The sequence below is a fragment of the Rhipicephalus microplus genome, chromosome X, assembly GCF_043290135.1.
Source record: "Rhipicephalus microplus isolate Deutch F79 chromosome X, USDA_Rmic, whole genome shotgun sequence".
In the NCBI taxonomy this organism is placed as follows: domain Eukaryota; kingdom Metazoa; phylum Arthropoda; class Arachnida; order Ixodida; family Ixodidae; genus Rhipicephalus; species Rhipicephalus microplus.
The window spans coordinates 378,221,832-378,242,716 of NC_134710.1; the positions used below are offsets into that span (position 1 = coordinate 378,221,832).

Sequence of the window (20,885 nt, forward strand, 5' to 3'; positions counted from 1 at the left end):
ACTTATCCTTACAAGAAAAAAGCCAAATAATCCTTCGCACCAATATTAATAAAGAAATCAGACTTTCATTCGAAATTTGATTGATCTGTACCATGTAGCCTGTAATGAAACGTGTTTTGTTGCAAGTGCTCCCGCCTCCTTCTTCTTGGAGTGAAACAAAAATTAAAATATCGAGAGGTGAAAGCTAAGAAAACGATAACAAATAACACACACACAGGTAGAAAATGTACACAGCGTAATTATAATCACCACAAAAGCTCCAAGTTTTTCATCAGTGCTTTGAAGGGTGACCCTTTGAAGCTGCTGATCTGGAGCGTGCCACAGCCTCCCGAACACGCTTAAGCTCTGGTTTGAAACAAACCAGTTCGTCGATGATGTTGTCCACAATGAAGGACCTTGTGACGGAGCTGATTGCGGTGAGGCAGAAAGGACACATGTTCTTCTGTTTCCTCCAGTGGTGAATGCAGTATGAGCAGAAAGTGTGACCACACTGAAGCATGGCGGCTTCCACGAACAGCTCGCTGCAGATAGCACACGTCAGCTCGTTCTCCATGATGCTTTCGACTTTGCGCACTGCATTGTTGCATAAGGACAGCCTGGTCTTGCTGTGCTCGGAGAAGGCATCACTCCGGCCCACCATTGCGAATCTGTTGGGTGATTCAGCGTGCTGCAGAACCTTGTTGTTGTCTCCATCGGGGGACCAAGCGGGCGACGAGTCACTTTCGCCTTCATCAGCCGTGGGCGCTGCCGACCGGTTCGAGACTTCATTGCCACTGTCGCGCTCTCTTGGAAGCAGGTTGGCGCCACCACCACCGATCATGATGAGAAATGCGCGAGGTCTAGAGGTGGTCGCATCCGTCAGACGTTGACCTGCATCACCACCTCGATGCGGAGGGTCGTCTGTGACGAATCGAAAATGTAGCTTGGTACGCTGCGGTGGACCAAGCGATAGCACATCATCCTGTCGAAGAAGCCGCGGCCTCTCCGTCTCGACTCGCTGGCCATTTACGTACACACCGTGCAAACTCGAATAGTCCGCGACTCGCCACTGACCCGTTTCGTCGCGTCTGAAGATGGCGTGGTGCCTTGACACAATGGCGGAACGCACACGTATGCTGCAGTTACTGCGGCGCCCGACCACTTCCTCGTCTCTTTCCAGCACCAGACGGCAGGGCAGGGGACCTCTAGGGTCGACGACTTGAGTCTCTGGCTCACCCAGGGCCGCCATGGCTTCCGGGAACCTACTGGAAGACGCACGCACTGTAGAGGCGCCCCTCTTTTTCGTCCCACGTGTCAGCAGAAGTTAGCAGCATGTACCCTCTCAGATAAATTTATTAACAAGAAAACGAAGACGTGATTTAAACGTTCACTGCATTGTAAGCATAGCTGGGAGCAACACTTATTAGGGAAAGACTTTCTGAATAGTTACAGTTATATATTATTTTCAATTACTCGACTTCTTTTTTTTTTTCAGAAGTAAGCATGCAAAAGGGGGCACTGTCATCGGTAGTGACCATTAGGTTTTGTGTGTCTCCGAGACCATGGTTATGTTTCGCTGGATTCTGTCTGCTTGCGAAACGTAAAGTAATTTCAATGCAGCAAAATGAAGCCCCCATATAACCTGGATTCTTATTTACCACAACATAATTATGGGGTGCAATTTAAAAGGTTGTGTTATGCCATGAGAACACATAAGTACTCAAAATGTTGTTCACGTACCCTAAGCATATTTTGATGAGATCGGAACGCTAAATATTTCTTTTTTGCAGTTTTTTTTTGTTGTGAATTGATGGTGCTATGTGAAGTTACCGATTAGAGTTTCCTTTAGGTACTGATACGATGGACAAAGGCGCGCTTCCTTAACATATGCGAACTAACCCAATGTGCTGATTATTTTTATGTGACTTACTTTCGAGACACCTCACCAAGTGCCCCGAATTGATATACTCGTTGCTCAATGTCGTGCAAAATTACTCCCGTATTCAGAAATCATCCTTGACTTGAACTTGACTTGTCATAGCCTTCAATGCAGCACAAATTCGTTTCGAACGTGCTGCCTTAGGCTATTCCAAAGGCTATGCTGCCTTAGGCTATGCCAGGCTATGCCTTAGGCTATGCCAAGGCAGCACGAACGCGTTCCAAACGTGCTGCACTGACGGCGGTGGCAAGTCAAGTTCAAGTCAAAGAACGTTTCTAAATACTGGGGTCAGAGTAAGACCCGACGTCAACGACAACTAACACGCTGTATGCAGCTTACAAAACTAACTGAGCTCACGTCATGATCTCCTCGTGGAAGAATGCGGGCGCCGCATCCGTCTGCTGGGCGAGGCGAGGTTCTCGAAAAGAATAGGCACTTACGTCACACGCACAAGTGACCAAGTTTGCCCGTGTGATTTCAGAATTGGCAGGCAATCTTTAAAAGTGGTTTTCTCAAACAACTAAATTACTTACGGTTGCATACTTTGGTGCATATCACCACAGTACCAAAGAAAAGCATGATCAAATTTTCATGGAAATCAGTGAATACCCATAAATTCCCGGAGTATCCATTTAAGCTGTTCTATGAACGTAAGGAAAGTGGGGGCTCTGGTGTTGTTTCCCTAATAATTGTTCTTTTTATTACATGCATTTTTTTCACTTCCATGTCCTGTCACTTCCTTCGGGGCGAGGCAATGACACGCCCATTTCTTTATTGATTTTGGTGTGTTCAAGTTTAAGCCTCAAAAGCGTGAGTCGCCATTATCTTTAATGATTTTGTTAAAATCACGTGCGGGACTCGAATAGCTCATTTGATTCTAGAGCTTACACGGTAACCAGTGATGACACTAAAGGTTTCGATTGCTGCGGCATAAAAGACGATACGTTCCGCCAGTCGTCAGAAAAACTGGGGGATCCTTAAGCTTCACCTATAAGCGTTGAACGCAATAGAAATATCATATCCATACAGGGTGTACTTCCACCCTTTAGTGCATACTGTTCATGGTACGGTGTTACTTGAGAATTTTATTGTGAAGATTTTTGCGCTGTAATTGATAAAGTTCAAAGTGGCTTTGTCTCAGCGAATCAGTCGCATAGGCTGTATTCTGTGTAATGGGTAGCATGCTTCAAACTACCAGCAATTATACGCGTGAAATCTTTTCAAGCTTGCAACGCACCCACTACGTGGTCTTAAAGGGAAACTCCGGAGCAATTTGGACAATACCGAGATAATGCTGTTTTCAAATGGTATTGACCACCTTTCAAAAGCTAGGGTGGTTCATTTTGCCCTGGCACCCCTCAATGATTTCAATTAAACAATAAACGGCGAGTCAAAACAGAAACCGAAACAGGGAGCTGCTTCGTCATGCATAGTGGGTATCGGATGACGTCACGAGAATCCATCGCCATTGACGTCCCGAGATCCACTACCCCCCCTCCTTCCCCGCTACAGCTGGGCAGAGTGCAAACACTGCTCTCTTGCTTCTTCTGACGGGCAAAAACCAAGTTGGCAATGTCATCTGACGCGGAACTAAGATGTGCCAGCTCGTCTGAACCTACCCGTGAAGTTCAGCGATTATTGCAGCTACTATCTCATTACGGAAGCATCGCTTTTTCGATTTTTACTCTTCGGTGCATGAAGCATCTGACCTTCCCCAAATTGGTTTCCTCGTTGCTTAATATTGTAAGACGCGACGTCAACGACGACTAACACACTGTATGTAGCTGACGAAACCGAATTGTGCTCGCGTTGTCGTTGCTTCGTAGAAGAAAGCGCGCGCTTCATCCGTCAACAGCAAAAAGCGGATCTCTTGAAAAAGAGTAGGCCCTTACGTCACATACCCTGGGTGGCTTGCGTTTACAAGTTAGATTCGAAAATCGGCTACCAATTTTAGTAATTATTTTCTGAAAAACTAAACGACATAAGGTTGAATAATTTGGCGCATATCACTACGGTACCGACGGGAACACATGTTCAAAGTTTTATGGAAATGGCTGTATGTCATAAAGAAACGTCGGAGTTACTATTTAAGGGAATACGCGCAGTAACGTGCGTGCCTTTTGTGATCGGTGGCCGACTTCAAACCACGAAGTCATTGTCATATTCACATGTTCTGAAGCCCGATGGGAATGTACGTTTGTACCACACAATATTACAATCATAATCATGTATTATGAGGCCTGTATAAAGGGCGCTTGTTTGCAAAGCATGACCATTATTTTCCCTATATATCCAAGCAGCTTCTCCTCCACGTCCCAGTGTTTAAGGGCAGTCACTTGGTCGTAGGTCTCCAGCCAAGTCTCCGGTACTTCAAACGATCTCCCATGAAAAATCGGTGGTTGCCTTGGCTGCTGCATCACGATAGCGGGCTGCGGTGCAGCAGTCGTCATCGTTGCCGCAGTCGAGGTCATCACCTTGGTCATCCGAGCCTCGTCTTGTAGAGACCCGTGCTCCGGAGATAAACCCTGCTGCCTGCGGTCTGTTCAGTGCTTGTGGCTGGCGTTGGTGTCTTCTTCGCAACGTGGGCTGGGTTCACGCCCCCACGGGGGTGTCCAGTACATGCACGAAGCAGCACCTCCACCAGGTGTCACGGGGTCGGGACGTGAACAAAGGGAGTCGACTCCACGTGGAAGAAGACAGAAGCCCACAAACTGCAACGGCTGTTAAGCGCATACGTAATAGTACCAAAAGTCATTAAAAATACTGCAATTCATCTAGCTTTAAGCCAGTTTACACGCATGCATTGTTTATGCTCGCCTTCACCTTCCACCGCGTGTGTGACTTTGCGCCGTCTTCGCCTTGTTCGCAAGTCGGGTGGATGTCACTGCCGAGCAGTGACGAGCTTTTTATTCAAGTTGAAATAAAAGGTGAGTAAATATCAGCAGTACCTGTAATTGCCCTTGTTATCTGAGTGCCATATGTGAATTGGCGGTCAGGCTCACGGTGGCGAAAATGGGCATGGGTTAAGAAGCGGGCGCTGCATAGTCCTAGCTGTAGCCGTTGCTCATCTTTGCGAGATTGCACATGACGTAGTTTTCTGATGTTACAAGTAAAAACCGGACATATTCGAAACATTCTTCGGTACAGTGTTCGAGCACCGATTCAATGCGGCGTATTTTTTAAAATGAGCGATACACTGTTTTCGGGGAAAACTTGAAATTAACTCAAACGGCCCGGCCTGGTTCGAAGGACAGTCACCCAGCCGCCGGTTGTGTATGTTGACGCGTGGTACGCGGCGATTTCTTCTTCGTTCCTGGTAATAGTGCCTGTCGCTGACAACGAGTGCATCTCACCAACGCGCCATGCGATCTAGGGTTGACGCCAGTGCTTTATTAATTAACAGGGGCGGCGCCAGGATGCTTTTACTGGGGGGGGGGGGGGGCAACCACGAAAAGTGAGTTCCTCCGGGGGGGCAAGCCGTCGGTTGCTAGCTCTGCTCCTACTAGGTTTTCAATATATGCTTCCGGGCACTTGGGTGGGCATAGGGGGGGCAGGCGAGAATTTTGGGGAACTCCAGCCCACCCTCTCCCCCCCCCCCCCCTGGCGCCGCCCCTGTTAATTTGAAATTGCTAACTTGTAAGTGCGGTCATACTTATAAAGTAAAAAAGATACGAAGCCTGGTCCCGAATGCGAGAAATTAATGGGATCATCTACCTTCCAAATTCAGTCACGGATGTACTTCTTTTTTTACGTAAAGCTTTGACTCAATAAGGTTCCTCGGTATTGTTGGGTGTACTTTAGTGGAAATCCACTTATGAAAAAAAGTTATGATGTAATTTTAGCCTCAGCAACCTCGAGATTTCATTTATCTATATTGAGATAGTTGTCATTTCAGATGTTAGCGCAGTTTGAAAGTTGTTGGTCCATAATATACGCAATGTTAGCGAGCCATACTATTCTCAGTGTAATGATTGATTGATTGATTGATTTGTGGGCTTTAACGTCCCAAACCCACCATATGATTTTAAGAGACGCCGTAGTGGAGGGCTCCGGAAATTTCGACCACCTGGGGCTCTTTAGCGTGCACCCAAATGTGAGCACACGGGCCTACAACATTTCCGCCTTCATCGCAAATGCAGCCGCCGCAGCCGGGATTTGATCCCGCGACCTGCGGGTCAGCAGCCAAGTACCTTAGCCACTAGACCACCGCGGCGGAGCTTCTCAATGTAATGTAATGCATTTGTTCAGGATTTTCATTGTATAATCTGTCGTCACCTCAATGAACTATTAGTAACGTGTAACTGTTCTATTTTTTTTTTTTTGCATGGAGCGAGTGCCACTCGTCAGACTACTTAAAAACTACACCAAAACGCGATTCTTGCAGTTGTCCAACAAGAACTTAAATTTACGACAACAAATGCTGTTTATGAGAATTGAATCGGGCCTAAGTACTTACAGGGTTTTGTGAATTTTAATCACAATTTTCTACAACGAAGACACAGCTTTTGCCAGCCCTACAAGTCCTGTGCAGAATGTGCAATGAATGTTTTGATGAACTGATGCTGTTTCGTTATGGCAAGATTATCTTTCTGTTGGCACCACAACCACTGCATATAGTGCAGGCTTTTTCAAAGCTTTTGAACATGTAATAAATATATTAACTTTCTATATAATGTATTACTTTTTTCACAGATCAGCTATTTCAGACAATTTCAGTAGTGCTGAATATACCGTGCACAGAAAACTCCATCCCATTGTATCTATTGTGCTTTCAAGGAATTACTGCTGGGCCGCGGAGAACAATTTTCCCTTTAAAAGCCTGCAAATGTGCTGCTGCTTCTGCTTGGAAAGCATAAACAGAACACAAATAAATTGGTTTATTGATTTGGCTTTTATTGACAACATCCTCATGACTTTCTGTTATTTAGACTTCTCCATGCTGTGATATTGTGGTTGCCGTTCTTTATAAAATGTTTCACGTGGACCAGAATATCCCACATACCGCATCACTGATTTTTGTTTGGAAACTTGACCTACTAATACAATTTTTTTTTTCAGTTTGTATATGCTGCCTCCCTGAAAAAAAGCCAACGTCTGCCGTCTGGAGCAAGACTAAGAATTGGAACAGTTTCACTGCCACCATATGTTCACCACTTCAATGTTGTATAATTTTATTTTCTGTTCAATCAGCTTGCCGATTTGTGGGAACTGACAACCAGAGCACATAACCAATTTCATTATTTAGCAGTCGCTTTCATCGTTTAACAGCTGCACGGCTAAACGGCAAGACAGCCAATAATGAACATCGACAACAAACTACACGACAAAAATAACATTCGTAAATGAAGGTGCATTGACTACCCCAGTAACGTTTATAAGTGTAAAAGTACGTACATACGAAAAACAAGGACACAAAACAGTGCTTCTGTGCCAATGCTGCTTCCACGATACTGTCAGAAAAAATTACATTTTTTTTTCATTCGAGAGAATATATGTTCTGGGAAAAGGCGCGAAGATATGTGTATTTTTTTCAGTTCTTTCGTATTGATTGGGTTCTTGCATGACTATGCGTGCTACTTCAGCAATAAAAATGCATCTTGCAGTCGAACCACTCTTTACTTCCTTTCAGTACAGATGCTGTCATCCTCATAATCATGCATAACCAATAGCTTCCCAACAAATGTTGCTGCTGTGTGTGTTGTGGTAAATTGGTGAAAGTGATTGCCTAAGAGACGGCTTACTGAAAAAGAGGACCTCACGATGTTTTCTTTTTCAGATTTTACAGATGAGATATACCCTGTTCAACAAAACTGACGCATCTGTTTTGGTCGTAACAAAAGGATGGCTCATGTTTACTTCAGATAAAGAGGGTGTACCTATGCAAAGAAGGCATGCCACAAGCCCAAGCAACACTTTAAAATCGCAAGTGTTCAAGAAAGAATGGAAAAATGGCGTATTGCCTTCTATATATTATGTGTTAAATGAATCTGAAGCACCAGAAATTTTCCCTTGTTACTTCTCGAGGGTGTGGGGGGAGCATGCAAAAATTTAGAAAAAAAGTAGCCGGGCATCAAATTGTAGCTAAGATAAAAAACTAAAATGAATGTGCCAGAAAATGCATTGACCAAAATGCTTGGCTCCCATGTCAAGAACATGCTTGGTATTCCAACACAGTGCTAACTATGGAAAGGGGTGTTTTCAATGATTTCCCGAGCACGGCCTTCCTTTGCTTGGCCAATGGTAGGCTTGTCACACTTCAAAATCACATACTTCTCTTGGCCACCAATAGCTTTCCAAGCATTGATATCTTGGCCACTGATGATTTACCAAGCTTGGCCCAAGCAAGTTTTGCTGGTAGGGTTGCAATGATGCTTTCTGTTGTGTGCTGCCAGGTTTTGGTTTGATAATCGGCCATTGTGTTCCTATTTCCCGTGGCAATTTTGTAATGTTACATTGGCGCGCCTCCCAGTTCGTCTCATATAAATATCGACACATACAAAAGGAATCTGGTATAGACTCTCGTAGGAAACATATTGACGCTGAATCTCTTAACCTAACAATAAACAACACTCCTATTCAACAAGTTCCTTGTTTTAAATATTTAGGTGTCACTTTTGATGAACACTTACACTGGCATGAGCAAGTACAAAGTGTGTGCGCAAAGCTAGCCTATGGCTGCTATTCTCTAATAAAAGCTCGCCAATATTTTCCACAAGCTATTCTCCGCACACTCTACTTTTCATTGTGTCATTGTCACATAGGTTACTGTCTGGAATCGTGGGGTGTGACGTACAACAGTTATCTAAAAACTCTTGAGCGACTTCAAAAGCGTACACTGAAAATCATAAGCCAAGGTGAATCAGTAAGTAATATTTTCCAATCACAACGCATTCTCTCAGTTCCGATGTTGCGTGACTACAAAATTGCTGTTTCAGTAAATAACAAAATTAATAGAAATTCACCTTTGCCTGCTGATCTTTTTTCAATTCCTAAACGCAATACGCGACATGCTTCGAATGGTAATTTCAATCTGCCCAAATGTTTTAATGTTTACGGAGAAAGACTGATACAGTTTAGTGGAACAAAAATATGGAACACGGTCCCCCTAGAGATTAAAACGGCACGTAATTTCAGCATGGCATGTAAATCATTTTTTCTGTGGAGTCAAGACATGTAAGCATGTGTGTGTGATTCGATTTTCATTGTATTTTTTTAATAAGTGCCTATGTATAGAAACTAGCTGCAAGCTAATAAGTATGCATATCTGCAAGAAAAAATGTATTACTGTGTTATCTGTATCACATGATTGTTTTTTTTATGTTGTTACCTCAGAGCTGACCTGTACACTTTTTTATGTTGCACATTGTATTGGACCGTCCACTAGCCACTTTAGGCTATCGGTCCAAATAATCCCTGTAATTGCATATATCTATTTATGAAAATAAAGCTTCATTGATTGATTGATTGATTGATTGATTGACTAATGTAGTATCGTGCGCTGGACGCGCCGCACGGAGAACACAGGGCACGGCGCTGAAGCGCCGGCCGACACGAGGTACGCAGCAGCCGGTATCCAAGCAAGCACATATTTATTTTATACAATGCCGCCCATATATACGCAGGGTAGCACTCCCTGAGGTCGAAAATACTTTACATGAAACCGTGTACAGAGATTCATCCCGTCTAGTCTTAAAAAGGTAAAACAACGCAGCCCATGGATAACCAGGAATATAGTTCACATGAAAAGAAAAATTAAACGACTACAGAAAAAAGGGAGAAACACTACTGAATTATCTCAAGCTCGTAAAACCCTAAAAGAAGCCTTGTCCGAATCAAAGAGTAAGTTTTTCAAACATACCCTCGCAGAATTTCTGAAGAGTGCGCCTCAGAAGTTCTGGCTTTATATGAGCGGCAGAAAAGAAAAAAATTGAACAGATCACTGCCGGATCGAGAACAGTGACGCAAAAGACTGAGATAGCAGACGAGTTTAACAGGTTTTTCCAGTCCGTGTTCACGATGCCGTCAGATGTGCGAGGTGATAGCAACTTGCATTATTCATGCGCATGTCCTATGGAACCCTTATTGTTTGACCAAGAAGGTGTATTTTCTCGGTTGCTAAATCTGGATGCAAAGAAGGCTAGCGGTCCGGACAAGATACCAACTGCTTTTCTGAAAAGATACGCAGAATGGGTATCGTTCTTCCTTGTTATTATCTTCAAAAATCTTTAGAAACTCACACTATTCCACAGGACTGGCTCTGCGAAATTATCATACCTTTGTTTAAAGCCGGCAACCGAATAATTATTAGCAACTACCGTCCGGTGTCACTGACGTCCGTTTGCTGCAAAGTCATATAGCATATAATAGCAAAGCATATCATGGTTCACTTGGAGGTTAATCAATTACTTAATGACTGTCAGCATGGATTTAGAAGTGGCAAGTCCACAGTGACGCAATAGATTCAAACAATTCATGATTTCAGCTCGGCTATAGACGATCGCAAACAAGTTGATGTAATTTGTATTGATTTTGCGTAAACCACACTAAACTGCTTTTTAAACTGAGTAAAATGGGATTCAGTGATGAAATTTTAAGTTGAAATGGCGCCTACCTGAGTAAACGCAAGCAAGCAGTGAGGATTGATGGTTCTTTTTCAGCTACGCTAGATGCGTTTTCAGGTGTGCCTCAAGGGTCCGTGCTTGGCCCGCTGTTGTTTTTGTTGTAATAAATTATATAAGTACTATTGTAAAGCCACCTGTTAAGATGAAACTTTATGCTGATGATTGTTTGATTTATATGCTTGTAAGCTGTACTGATGATCAACTCGAGTTGAATAAGTGCCTTGAAGATTTGGAATTGTGGTGTTGCGAATGGGATATGCAAATTAACTTTAAAAAAACAACATATGTACACATTACCAATAAGAAAAATGTTCTCAATTTCCAGTACAACATAGGGAGCAATAAACTCAGTAAAACGCCACATTTTAAATACTTAGGGGTGACAATTACGAACAACCTAACTTGGCACCGTCAAATTGAATCGGTTTGTTCTGAGTCATTTAAAAAACTGTGTTTTCTACGAGCAAAGATGCATAAAACACCGAAACACGTAAAGCTGCTTGCATAACTCACATATATTAGACCTAGACTGAAATACGCCTCTGTGGTTTGGAGCCCTCACCAGAAACACTTGGTCACCAAGTTAGAACGTATTCAGAGGCGTGCTGCTCGGTTTGTGTGCTCTAGATACAGAAGGCGGGATTCAGTAACTGATATGCTAAACTCATGCAATTCAGAATCACAGGAAATTCGAAGGCGGAAACAAAAACATCAAACATTATTTCGTATAATCCAAGGGATATTCAAAATACCTAAAGACGAGTACATATGCCTTCCCGGAAAACGTAGCACTAGATTGAATCATGATGCCCCCATTGAACCTTTCAGGGTTCGCACTGACATCTTTCGGTGGTCATTTTTCCTGGATGCTATAGAACAATGGAATTCTTTACCCCAACATGTTATTAATAGTACCGATGTAAAAACTTTTGACAGAGAAATTGATGCTTATTTTGGTAATGGTTGAAGTACTGCCCATTGTGTTTTCCTGTGTTTATTGCTTAGTGGTTTTTTAGGTGTTCTGTTTGTACTCATACTGTACTCCCTCCCTGTTATGACCCTCAAGCGAGGGTTGACAGTATTATTAAATAAAAAATTAAAAAATATAAAAAAATGGCAACCATGAAGAGAAACCGAAACACACCACATCATACCCCCCCCCCCCCCGCCCTAGATTGAAAATGACGTGGCTCTCAGATCCTTATAGAATGATTAATAACACACAAGTAACTTTTATAACCCTATACAATTTTAGAAAAATGTTATGACACATAGAACTGTATTCACAACTTAACATCCCCGCCTCCTATTGTCGTAAAGTAACCAATTGAAGAAGAGAGAAGCAGCATGAGAAGGAGAAAAAAAAACATAGCTATGTACAGAGCACACCATGGCTGAAAGCACTTATACAGCCAGCATACAACAAAAAAATCAATCACAGCACAACAGTGTATCTCTTATACCCTTATACAATAAATAAATGTACAGCATACACACAACAACTCACACGTATGGTACAGATTCCAACATACCAGTAAGAAAGAACAATTTAGGACACAAAGTCCTTAAACCTGGACGGTTTCTAACGCGCACGCTTAGAACGCCGAAGCTCATTGCACTCAGAAGTGCTCCCTTGCGGAGCAGCAAGTTCGGTATGTGAGGATGAGCCTACTGGCTCGCTTACGCGCTGCTCAGGCACCGCTGAGAGCATTGAGGAGTGCGACGACTCGCTTAAGCGTCCGTCAGCTGTAGCTGGGGACGAAGAACCCTGACGCGAAACATGGGAACCTGATGGTTCGGAAGTATGTCCATTGGCGTTAGCGGAAGTATGTCCATTAGTGGAAGTATGCCCATTGTTAAACTTCATGGAGGCTGGGCACCTCAGCCGGATTTGAAACCAGTGCCTGAATACCGTTTTCTCCAGGTACAGATGGTGATACTCACGGAATAGGAATAGAAACCAATCGTGAAACTGAGGGAAAATATTGCGGCTGGTTCTGCAAAGGTATTGAAGAGTGCAAGTGTGAAGGTGCATGGTTTCCATTCGGAATGGAAGATTACAAGTTTAGAAGCATTCCAAACCAATCCAGCACTGAGCTTAAATGCGTGGGATTCCACTGCCGACATAACGATAAACGGACCTCTACACTTGTGTTTTTTCCCTGGAACACGAGCTTTGACTCTTTGACCAACCTGAATGACCGGAAGTTTGGCTCCTCGCTTCTGAGAGACATAATTCTTCATGTACTTCTGCCTATGAAAAACTCGCGTCCTTATGGTATTGTCCGAAAATGACTGAAATCTAGAAGGCAACGGCAGATCAGTTATGTCAACCGTTGTGCGAGGTTGACGCTTATTAAGCGACATCGCGGGAGACGAATCCGTAGTTGCATGAGCAGAATAACGGTAAGTACCCAAGTATTCCGTAGTTGCCTTCTTTAGAGGATGTTGTTCTAGTTGGGCTTGTTGATTGTACTCTTTCTAGACCCTGTTGAACCGCTCAACCTGTTCATTGGCTTGAGGATAGTAGTTGGAAGAACAGAGGTGTTGAATACCTCATTCGGAAAGAAAAGTTTCAAACTGACGAGACTTAAACTGGGGACCGTTGTATCTTACTAACCATGCTGAAAAACCTTCACGGCAGAAGACTGAAGTCAAGAAGGTGATGACTGATCAGACATAACGTCTCGAACGAAACAAATCTCAGGCTATTTGGAGTAATAGTCAATTAAAGTGACTGCACAGCAACAATTTTAGGAAACATTTGAAAAAGGACCAATAATTTCCATGCCTAACTTCTCCCACGGTTTCTCAGGAGAGAAATCCCATCCTCGTCACCAAAATGTAGTATCATGCGGCGAACGCGCCGCACGGAGCACACAGGGCACGGCGCTGAAGCGCCGGCCGACACGAGGTACTCAGTAGCCGGTAGCCAAGCAGGAACTCATTTATTATATACAATGCCGCGCAAATATACACAGGGTAGCGCCTCCTGAAGGTGAAAATACTTTAAATGAAACCGAAACTGGCAACCACAACTACATCACAGCGAACGTGGTAATAATGCACGTTAATAATGTGCTCTATAAAACCTTAGATGACAGTCTCCTCTGTATGTGTGTTCACCACCCGAGGTTTATTTGGCACTACACAAGTCAATTCAAGACGACACAAACAACAAAAATTTTAGCATTGTATACTTTTAGGTAGTTTTCAATTATAACTATTTGGGTCACATTACCTCTCGTTGTGAAGTCTGTATTTATTTATTTTTTCACAAAAGGTATCATCTACATGAATAGTAAATTTAGTGTTGTCATTTTTTTTTACAATCGCTCCTACGCCAATTATGACTTGAACACTTCCCAAAACGCTTCCTCGGTGCCTGCCACATTTCGGTCTTTTTCGCGCTGACTGTTTTGTATGAAAACTAGAATCAGATCATAATTGTAAATAGGATAACTACGGAGAGCATCTTAAATTCCGATTGCCTTAAAGCCTTAAACTTTCACTTTCTAAACGAATCATGTAGCTGACTACTAGTATTTCGGAGAAGCCTTGAAAATAAACCGTGTGGTAATTTTTAACTGTAACAGACATCTAGTACAGCAAAAGCTTGTTAATTCGACACATGTTATTTCGGAAAATTGGATAATTGTTTGGCCCGGCCAGAGTATGTGTTAATGGCGGCAGAACTTTCATTGATTTGGTGAAATTTGTACGCAACCCGCTTAATTCAGACGTTCCTCAGAGCGCATCAAGCGTGAAGCATGCAAAGATGTGACGCAAAGGTACAAAAACGAGTTTCGTGGACAGCCGAAATCAGCATGGCCTCTCACAAAGCTATGGTCACCACTCACAATCGCAAAGTTGCTACGTAAGAAGGTAATATTTGAATCAGAGGATACTTCGGATTGAAACATAGGGGTCTAGAGCCACGATCATATTGTGAACGAAGTCCCAAATTACGAAAATTGTGGGTTTTGCAGCCAAACAAGCAACTTCGCAAATATAATGGTGCCAGCCTGGGGTAAGTGTAGACTTGGGCAGCCTTTTTTGTATCTTTCGCCCCGTCTGTTTTTCTCCGTTTCCGTGTTTTTTTCTGGTAATTGTATTCCTCTATTTTTTTCTTCACCACTATTTCCCTTTCCTGCTGTTTATTTTTCTTCGCATTTTTTTTTTTCAATTTCTCTCCATAGTTTGCGTTTTTCTAACTGCTGACACGTCATCGCATTCCCAGAGGAAGGGTATGGTAGCATGAATTGAATTGTATCCCATTCACGAACCAAGTAATTCTTGCATCGCGAAACCCTCTGTCTCATTACTTGCCTCAGATTTGGACTTCTCGGTGCGCCCTTTGTTTGATCACGACTTTAACACGTAATCATTGAAACACAATTATACGTTTTCTCCATAAATTCCGAGTTGATAGTTTGCGTCTTGTCCGCGTTACTTGGCCGTGTGTTATTCTTTTGCGCACCACCTCACTAAGATGATTTTTCCCTATAATGCAAAAAAGTTTCTTTTGCGAAATCGTCTGCGTGATACGCAATGCCACAAATCTGCGAAAGCTTGTTGCGTTAAAATTACATGTGCACAATAAACAGTGCACGACTATAAGGGGTAGTTTTCTCAGCTTTGCGGGACAGTGTCTCCTACGGAGCATAATTGAAGGAAGATTCCTGGCGATCATTCAGGCGGCGGCTTTTCTTGCAGTTGGCGACATGGACGCGACGCATGTGCCTTTAGTAAATATTTTTCGGTGTAATATATGCATGTTGAGCCGTTTATATGCGCATGTGCACCTCTCTCTGATTGTGTGTGTGTGTATGGAGAAATAAACATGATTAGAAGCGGATGAGAGCATTCACAGGTGGGCAGTCATCTAGTCCAGAAAACTGTGCATTATCTCCCTGTTAAGGTCAATCAAGTGGCGGGGAAGCCTCAAAGATGCATAAACACGCATCTTTGCTTGATTCGACTGCCTTGCATTGTTTGCAAGACACGACAATTGTTTGAACTTATACCATACTACAAGTTAGGCGACGCTGACGAATTGGAGACTAAATTACAATGCATTTTTAGTTCTCCCGCCTCTAGCCCCCCCCCCCCCCCAAAAAAAAAAAAACACTTCTACGTGCTCATTGACTCATGGCGGCCAAATAGACGGGATCCGAGATTCAATTCGTTTTCTATAGAAAAGATAATTTTTTAAAGTCTGAAACATAACGCGATTGGTCGATAAAGCGTTTTTTACTTGGTTCCCGCCTGCGCCACTGCAAATTTAAGGTCAAGCAAACCTCAGTAAAAGAGTGCCGGAGTGGTATAACAATCTATAGCCTCTGCTGAGCAATAGTTTTTTCTGCAATGTCCAAGCGCAAGGTGCAAAAGTGTTGCATAAGCAGCCCCCAATGCAAAAAGCCTTAAGTTCATAGTCGCGAGTAGCGAGAACAACACCTTCTCAGTAGAAAAATAGAAAAAAAATATGTTACGAAGTTTCATTATATATAATTACGTGACTGCTGCAATGAATAAGAATGTTCCCTCGGTTCGTTTTTTCAGTAGGCAGGCAACAATGACCACTGCCCAAAGTGGGGGCACTCAGCCCCCTTTACTATCCTAAGTAGGGGGGCCAGCACACCCCTTGCTCCCCACCAGAAGATACGCCTTTGTAGACAATATTTTGTTATCTAATATTACTCAAACTTTTATTTGAGAAATAATTACTCTAAGAACGGCATTATTTTGCAGCGCTATCGAAATATTACTTTGTACGTAGATAGTAGAACAAAAATTTAAAGAATGGCAACAAGCTCTTTCAGACTGTTCAACAAAGGATTTTCCAGAGGCATCCGTATTCCACATTTTACAATTCTTACACTGAACAATCAAGAGCTGTCAGCATCGGTAATGATTTAGCACTGCTCTCAACAGATCTATTCACTATATCGCATCATCCAGCTTTTAAATGCAAAGCATTTCTTTGCGCGTTGCAAGCTCTTTTGGAGTATATCTGCGTATCTATGTATATCTATCTATATCTATCTAGCTGCCTATGTCTCTGTGTTCTCATGAAGGCCCCCTGAACTTGGGGTTAACCAAAATTAGAACGGGAGGATAAGATGGTTTTACGAATATGATGCACTGTTAATTGCATGAATAATGTCGCAATCTTATTGCATACATCGTCAAACACTTTCCAAAAACAGTGGCAAATAGGTTATAGATATTTTAGATCTACTCTAGAACGGCAAGAATACAAATCCGTAATTTTTATGCTTGAGCCTTAAGAAAAAGCTAACCTAGGCAACGTTTACCGGATGAATGCAAATAATAAATGTCGGTGTCCCAGCAGGAATCAGACCCAAGTATTCTGCATGGCAATCAAGTATTCTGCCACAGAGCCACTCCAGGTATCTGATGTACTTTGGAAATAGACCCTAATGTCCACAAACGCTAATTCTGGTTGCAGTACAGGCTATCAACCTAAACAGTAAATGTACACTCCTATGATACAGCCGTCATGTAGTCAATGCCACTTGTAACTAGGCATCATCCGGAGAGGTTGATTTGTGTAGCAGTGTTGAAGGCTACCATCCTCTTGAGACCCAGTGCAAAAACCAGCCCTTCACATCAGCTTGCCGCTTCTGGTCTTGCTAATATGCATGTAGCTCTTGGCATCATTACAGAGATGAAAACAAATGCTAAGATAAAACATATGCAGCTGTTTTATGTATGTGTGTGTGGATTTGTACACACATTGAATACTAATTCATAACGACTCTCTCAATAAAAAAAAAATTAAAACACACTCACCTTGCATCCGCATCTTTCGTATAACCGATTTTCAAGATACGTAGGATCTGCCCAATTTTAATTGCAGATAATTCACAGATTTACGTGATGACGCGACACAGAAGTTGAACCTTTCGAAAAAATGAATATCCCCTCCCCACCTTCTGAACGATGATCACAAGCATTGCCAACATATATACGCAGCAAAAAACTCCTTCGCTTAGAGAGCATACATAGATATCTATTATTGTAAAACGTTTATTCAGATTTGGGCGTACAAAACGTGCTTCGTCGGGAACGACAGAAGACACGTAAATTTTGAATGGCCTGAAGTCTCCGCAAATGGAAGTCAAGGGGTGTAAATAAAAAAGAGATAGAAGAGACAAGGCATAAAGTGCTCGTTGCATATAAAGCCGGCTATTGAGTGTTCAGTCCATGGTGGTGCGCAGGTATTTCTTTCCAGAAGGCACATCGTACTGCTTGATGCCCGTCGGGAACAACTGGGGGATCTCCTCATCGGTGACAGAAGGGAGCACCATGCAGGGGGTCCCTTTCTGCATTGAGAGCAATTGACTACGTGACACAAGCAATTACAACGGACCAACAGTATAAACAAGAAAACTGAAGAAGGCATCTCGGTTAGCACAATTTTGATTTGTTTAAAATCAGGTAACAAATGCGTGAAACACCATTAAAAAAGAAATCTCGGAGGTGGTAATAAATCCGCTACACTGACCAACTTTAATAAATGTAGTCTTTAATATACTGCATCGGACTGCCTCGTTGAGCAACCAAATATATTCTCACTATATATAACGACCGTATTTCGGTGCACTTGTCATTTTTCTATGATACCCTTCGAAACCGAGTTCACAGATATCGCACATTTTTTAAAGGATTCTACTTATAGAACGAACTTTTTCAACACCATCACGGTAAAAATATGGCGCAAATGAAGCAAGAAAAAAAATGTTAAAAAGGGCATTCTAAAATATATAGGTGCACACTCGGGTGTACTCCATTGCAGGTTATATGCGACGAAGATATCGTAGACCGCGGGGAGCACCATACGCCGTTGCAAGCTAGGTCGCTCACTTTCCATACGTTTCTTAGCCGGCAGAACAGAAGTGAGTGCCTTAACGGATAAGCATAGGAAGAAAGCGATGGCAAGGTGACCGGTGCCGATGAATGTGCCATTGACTCATCGTCGGCAACCTCATCACAGTCACTTGCAGAGAGCTGCTCAACGGAGCGACTGCGGTACAAGCACGTCATGCTGCTGCTTGCAAGTTCGCCACCGCTGCGTCGTGCGAGACCGCTGGCGCACGTTGCTCACAAAATTCGTTGTGTTAAGGAACAGGCTACTCGCTGCACCCAGGCATAATCTTGAGTGAAGCTTACGCGAAGAATGCACAAACGTGTGCATATATTGGACTGCAAGCGAACTGGCATATGACGGTGAGAGCCGAGTAGGCGATGTACTGAACGCAACTAGCCAGGGATGATTGGTTCGACGTGGCAGTACCGCGCTTCAGTTGAGTCGCAGTAAAATCGGGAGAATGGCGCGAGTTTCTATCGCGAATGCGGTTTAATTCATGCGTGAGCAAAGGAGCGTCATTTAACAAGCGTAAAGGCCTAACTTGTCAGCTGAGGACGTTGCTCACACTTTTGAATGAAAATACACAGAAAAAAAAAGGTTTGGCCACTAAGGGGAGGTTTTTGCGGGGCGGCTCTATATACAACGAACTAGCAATAGAAAAACCATTTATTGTGGCACTTTCAAGTTCGTTATAAACGGGTTAGGCTGTAGAGATGGAAAAAAATTCATTATTCAAATTATAAACACACTAGTACCACCCTGTCTGTGCGAGCATCCAGACATGCCGGCCAGGAAACTTTCTAAAGCACTATCCTGCTTGACTGACATAACCTAGGTTTTTGACAAGTGTTTGTCAGTTTTACTACTGTGCGAACACACACCTGAACTAAAAAAAATTTTTGAAATAAAAAAAATCGCCGTTGTGGCTTCCAGCGGATATGTTGCCCGGTGAAGCATGATGGCGCGGGTTCGGCACTCATTTTCACGAGGTTAAAAAGTGACAATACCGAGTACTTGGATTTAAGTGCACGTAAAGTAAGCGCAGGTGGGTGTATTTTAGAATCTCCCCCCCCCCCCCCCGCCGTCATTGTGTCTGGTTAAAATAGGAGCTGATGGCTGAGAATTCATTTGTTAAACAATCACTGACGACTAAGACACTTCCTTACACGAAATTTCTACATAGCAGGCTACTATTGTCGGCGACGCTAAGCCTGTGCACTGGCCGGTACTCGGGCAGTTTGTTTAGCAGCAGCGGCACACAAAACACACCAACCTACTGCGTTAGAGCGTCGCATCTTCGAAACCTTGTATGGGTAACAGTGCAATGTGGTGCGAAAAGGCCGCAGTTGCTAGAGTGTAAAAGAATGCAAACACGTCACCTTAGCGGAAGCTGTAGCCCTGCAATCTGTGCCATGTGCTCACTCTCTTTCATGCTTAACCGCTCCTAATGTTAGAGAACGCACGACACTAAACTCGCAAATAAGCCTGTAGCATTTGTGCTCTTCAGATAAAATTGGTGTATGCAAAGTTTGTAACAAAAACAAAAAAACATTACGAAAGAATCATAAAGACCCAGTTAATGAAATCTAGAGTTGAACGAAAACTGATCGGGATAATCTTGGTCAAAAGGTAAAAGTAAGACACCGGACAAAAAACACTAGAAAAACAGACGTTTCGGCTCCTGTAGGGGTTATTGTAACCCCTGTATGGGAGCCGAAACGTATTTGTTATTCATAAAGTTTTTTGGCCAGCGTCTTACCTTTTTATTCTTATTAACAAATCAGTTACAATATGCACTGCGACTTAGTTCTACTAACTTATCTCACTAATACCATCAAAGAATGCGATCTCAACAAACATTGCGCTTCTGGAGACATTGTACCACCTATAGGTGATTGAACCTGCGTAATAACAGTGGGTAAAACCAATGTCGCATCCTGTGTCGTCATGAACGAAAGTTCAGTCACTCACCTTCCAGCCAGCGGGAGTAGCCACTTTGCGGGTCTCAGTCACCAACAGAGAATCTGTAGCACGCAGAACCTCACTGTAATAGAAAAAAGAACTAAAATAAGGACTGTGCATGTGGAAAGAGACTTCTGATCGGACAATTTGGTTACATCTGCTTTCCATAATCTATTGTGCGAATAGTTTAGTCCGCTGTTCGGAGCGGTTTCTCGCATTTATCTTTATTCTCCGCAAACGTATCACCCTCGCTTATCAACACTCCTCTCAACAGTTTTCTGCAAAATATACTACGCAATTATAAGTTTAAAAACGCAGAGGCATGTAAATAACAGACACTGCCCAGTGGAAAATTTCTACCTCTGCCAAAGACATGCCAAAATTTTGGCTCCCTCTGAGTTCAGAAATAAGAGCAGTGCTAAAACGTGCCTAACATTATGCAAACGGCTTGTTACTGAGCATCGTTGAAGCAGGCGCTATGAATGAGCGA

General features: G+C 43.0%; 2 protein-coding genes across 2 annotated transcripts in view; both read right to left on the reverse strand.

The window, feature by feature from the left end:
* Positions 1-218: 218 nt before the first annotated feature.
* LOC119161938 (uncharacterized) lies at positions 219-1,228 on the reverse strand. Its single transcript, XM_037414434.2, has one exon. The coding sequence runs from the start codon at positions 1,226-1,228 to the stop codon at positions 272-274; it is 957 nt and encodes a 318-aa protein (XP_037270331.2). The 3' UTR covers positions 219-271.
* Positions 1,229-17,574: 16,346 nt separating this feature from the next.
* Positions 17,575-20,885, reverse strand: part of LOC119161045 (peroxiredoxin-6) — a 57,208-nt gene continuing 53,897 nt past the window's right edge. The window contains exons 5-6 of the mRNA XM_037413368.2: positions 20,405-20,477; positions 17,575-17,888 (exon numbers count right to left, since the gene is read on the reverse strand). Of these exons, the coding sequence (XP_037269265.1) occupies positions 17,763-17,888; positions 20,405-20,477 (199 nt within the window). The 3' untranslated portion in view covers positions 17,575-17,762. The remainder of the gene's footprint in view (positions 17,889-20,404; positions 20,478-20,885) is intronic.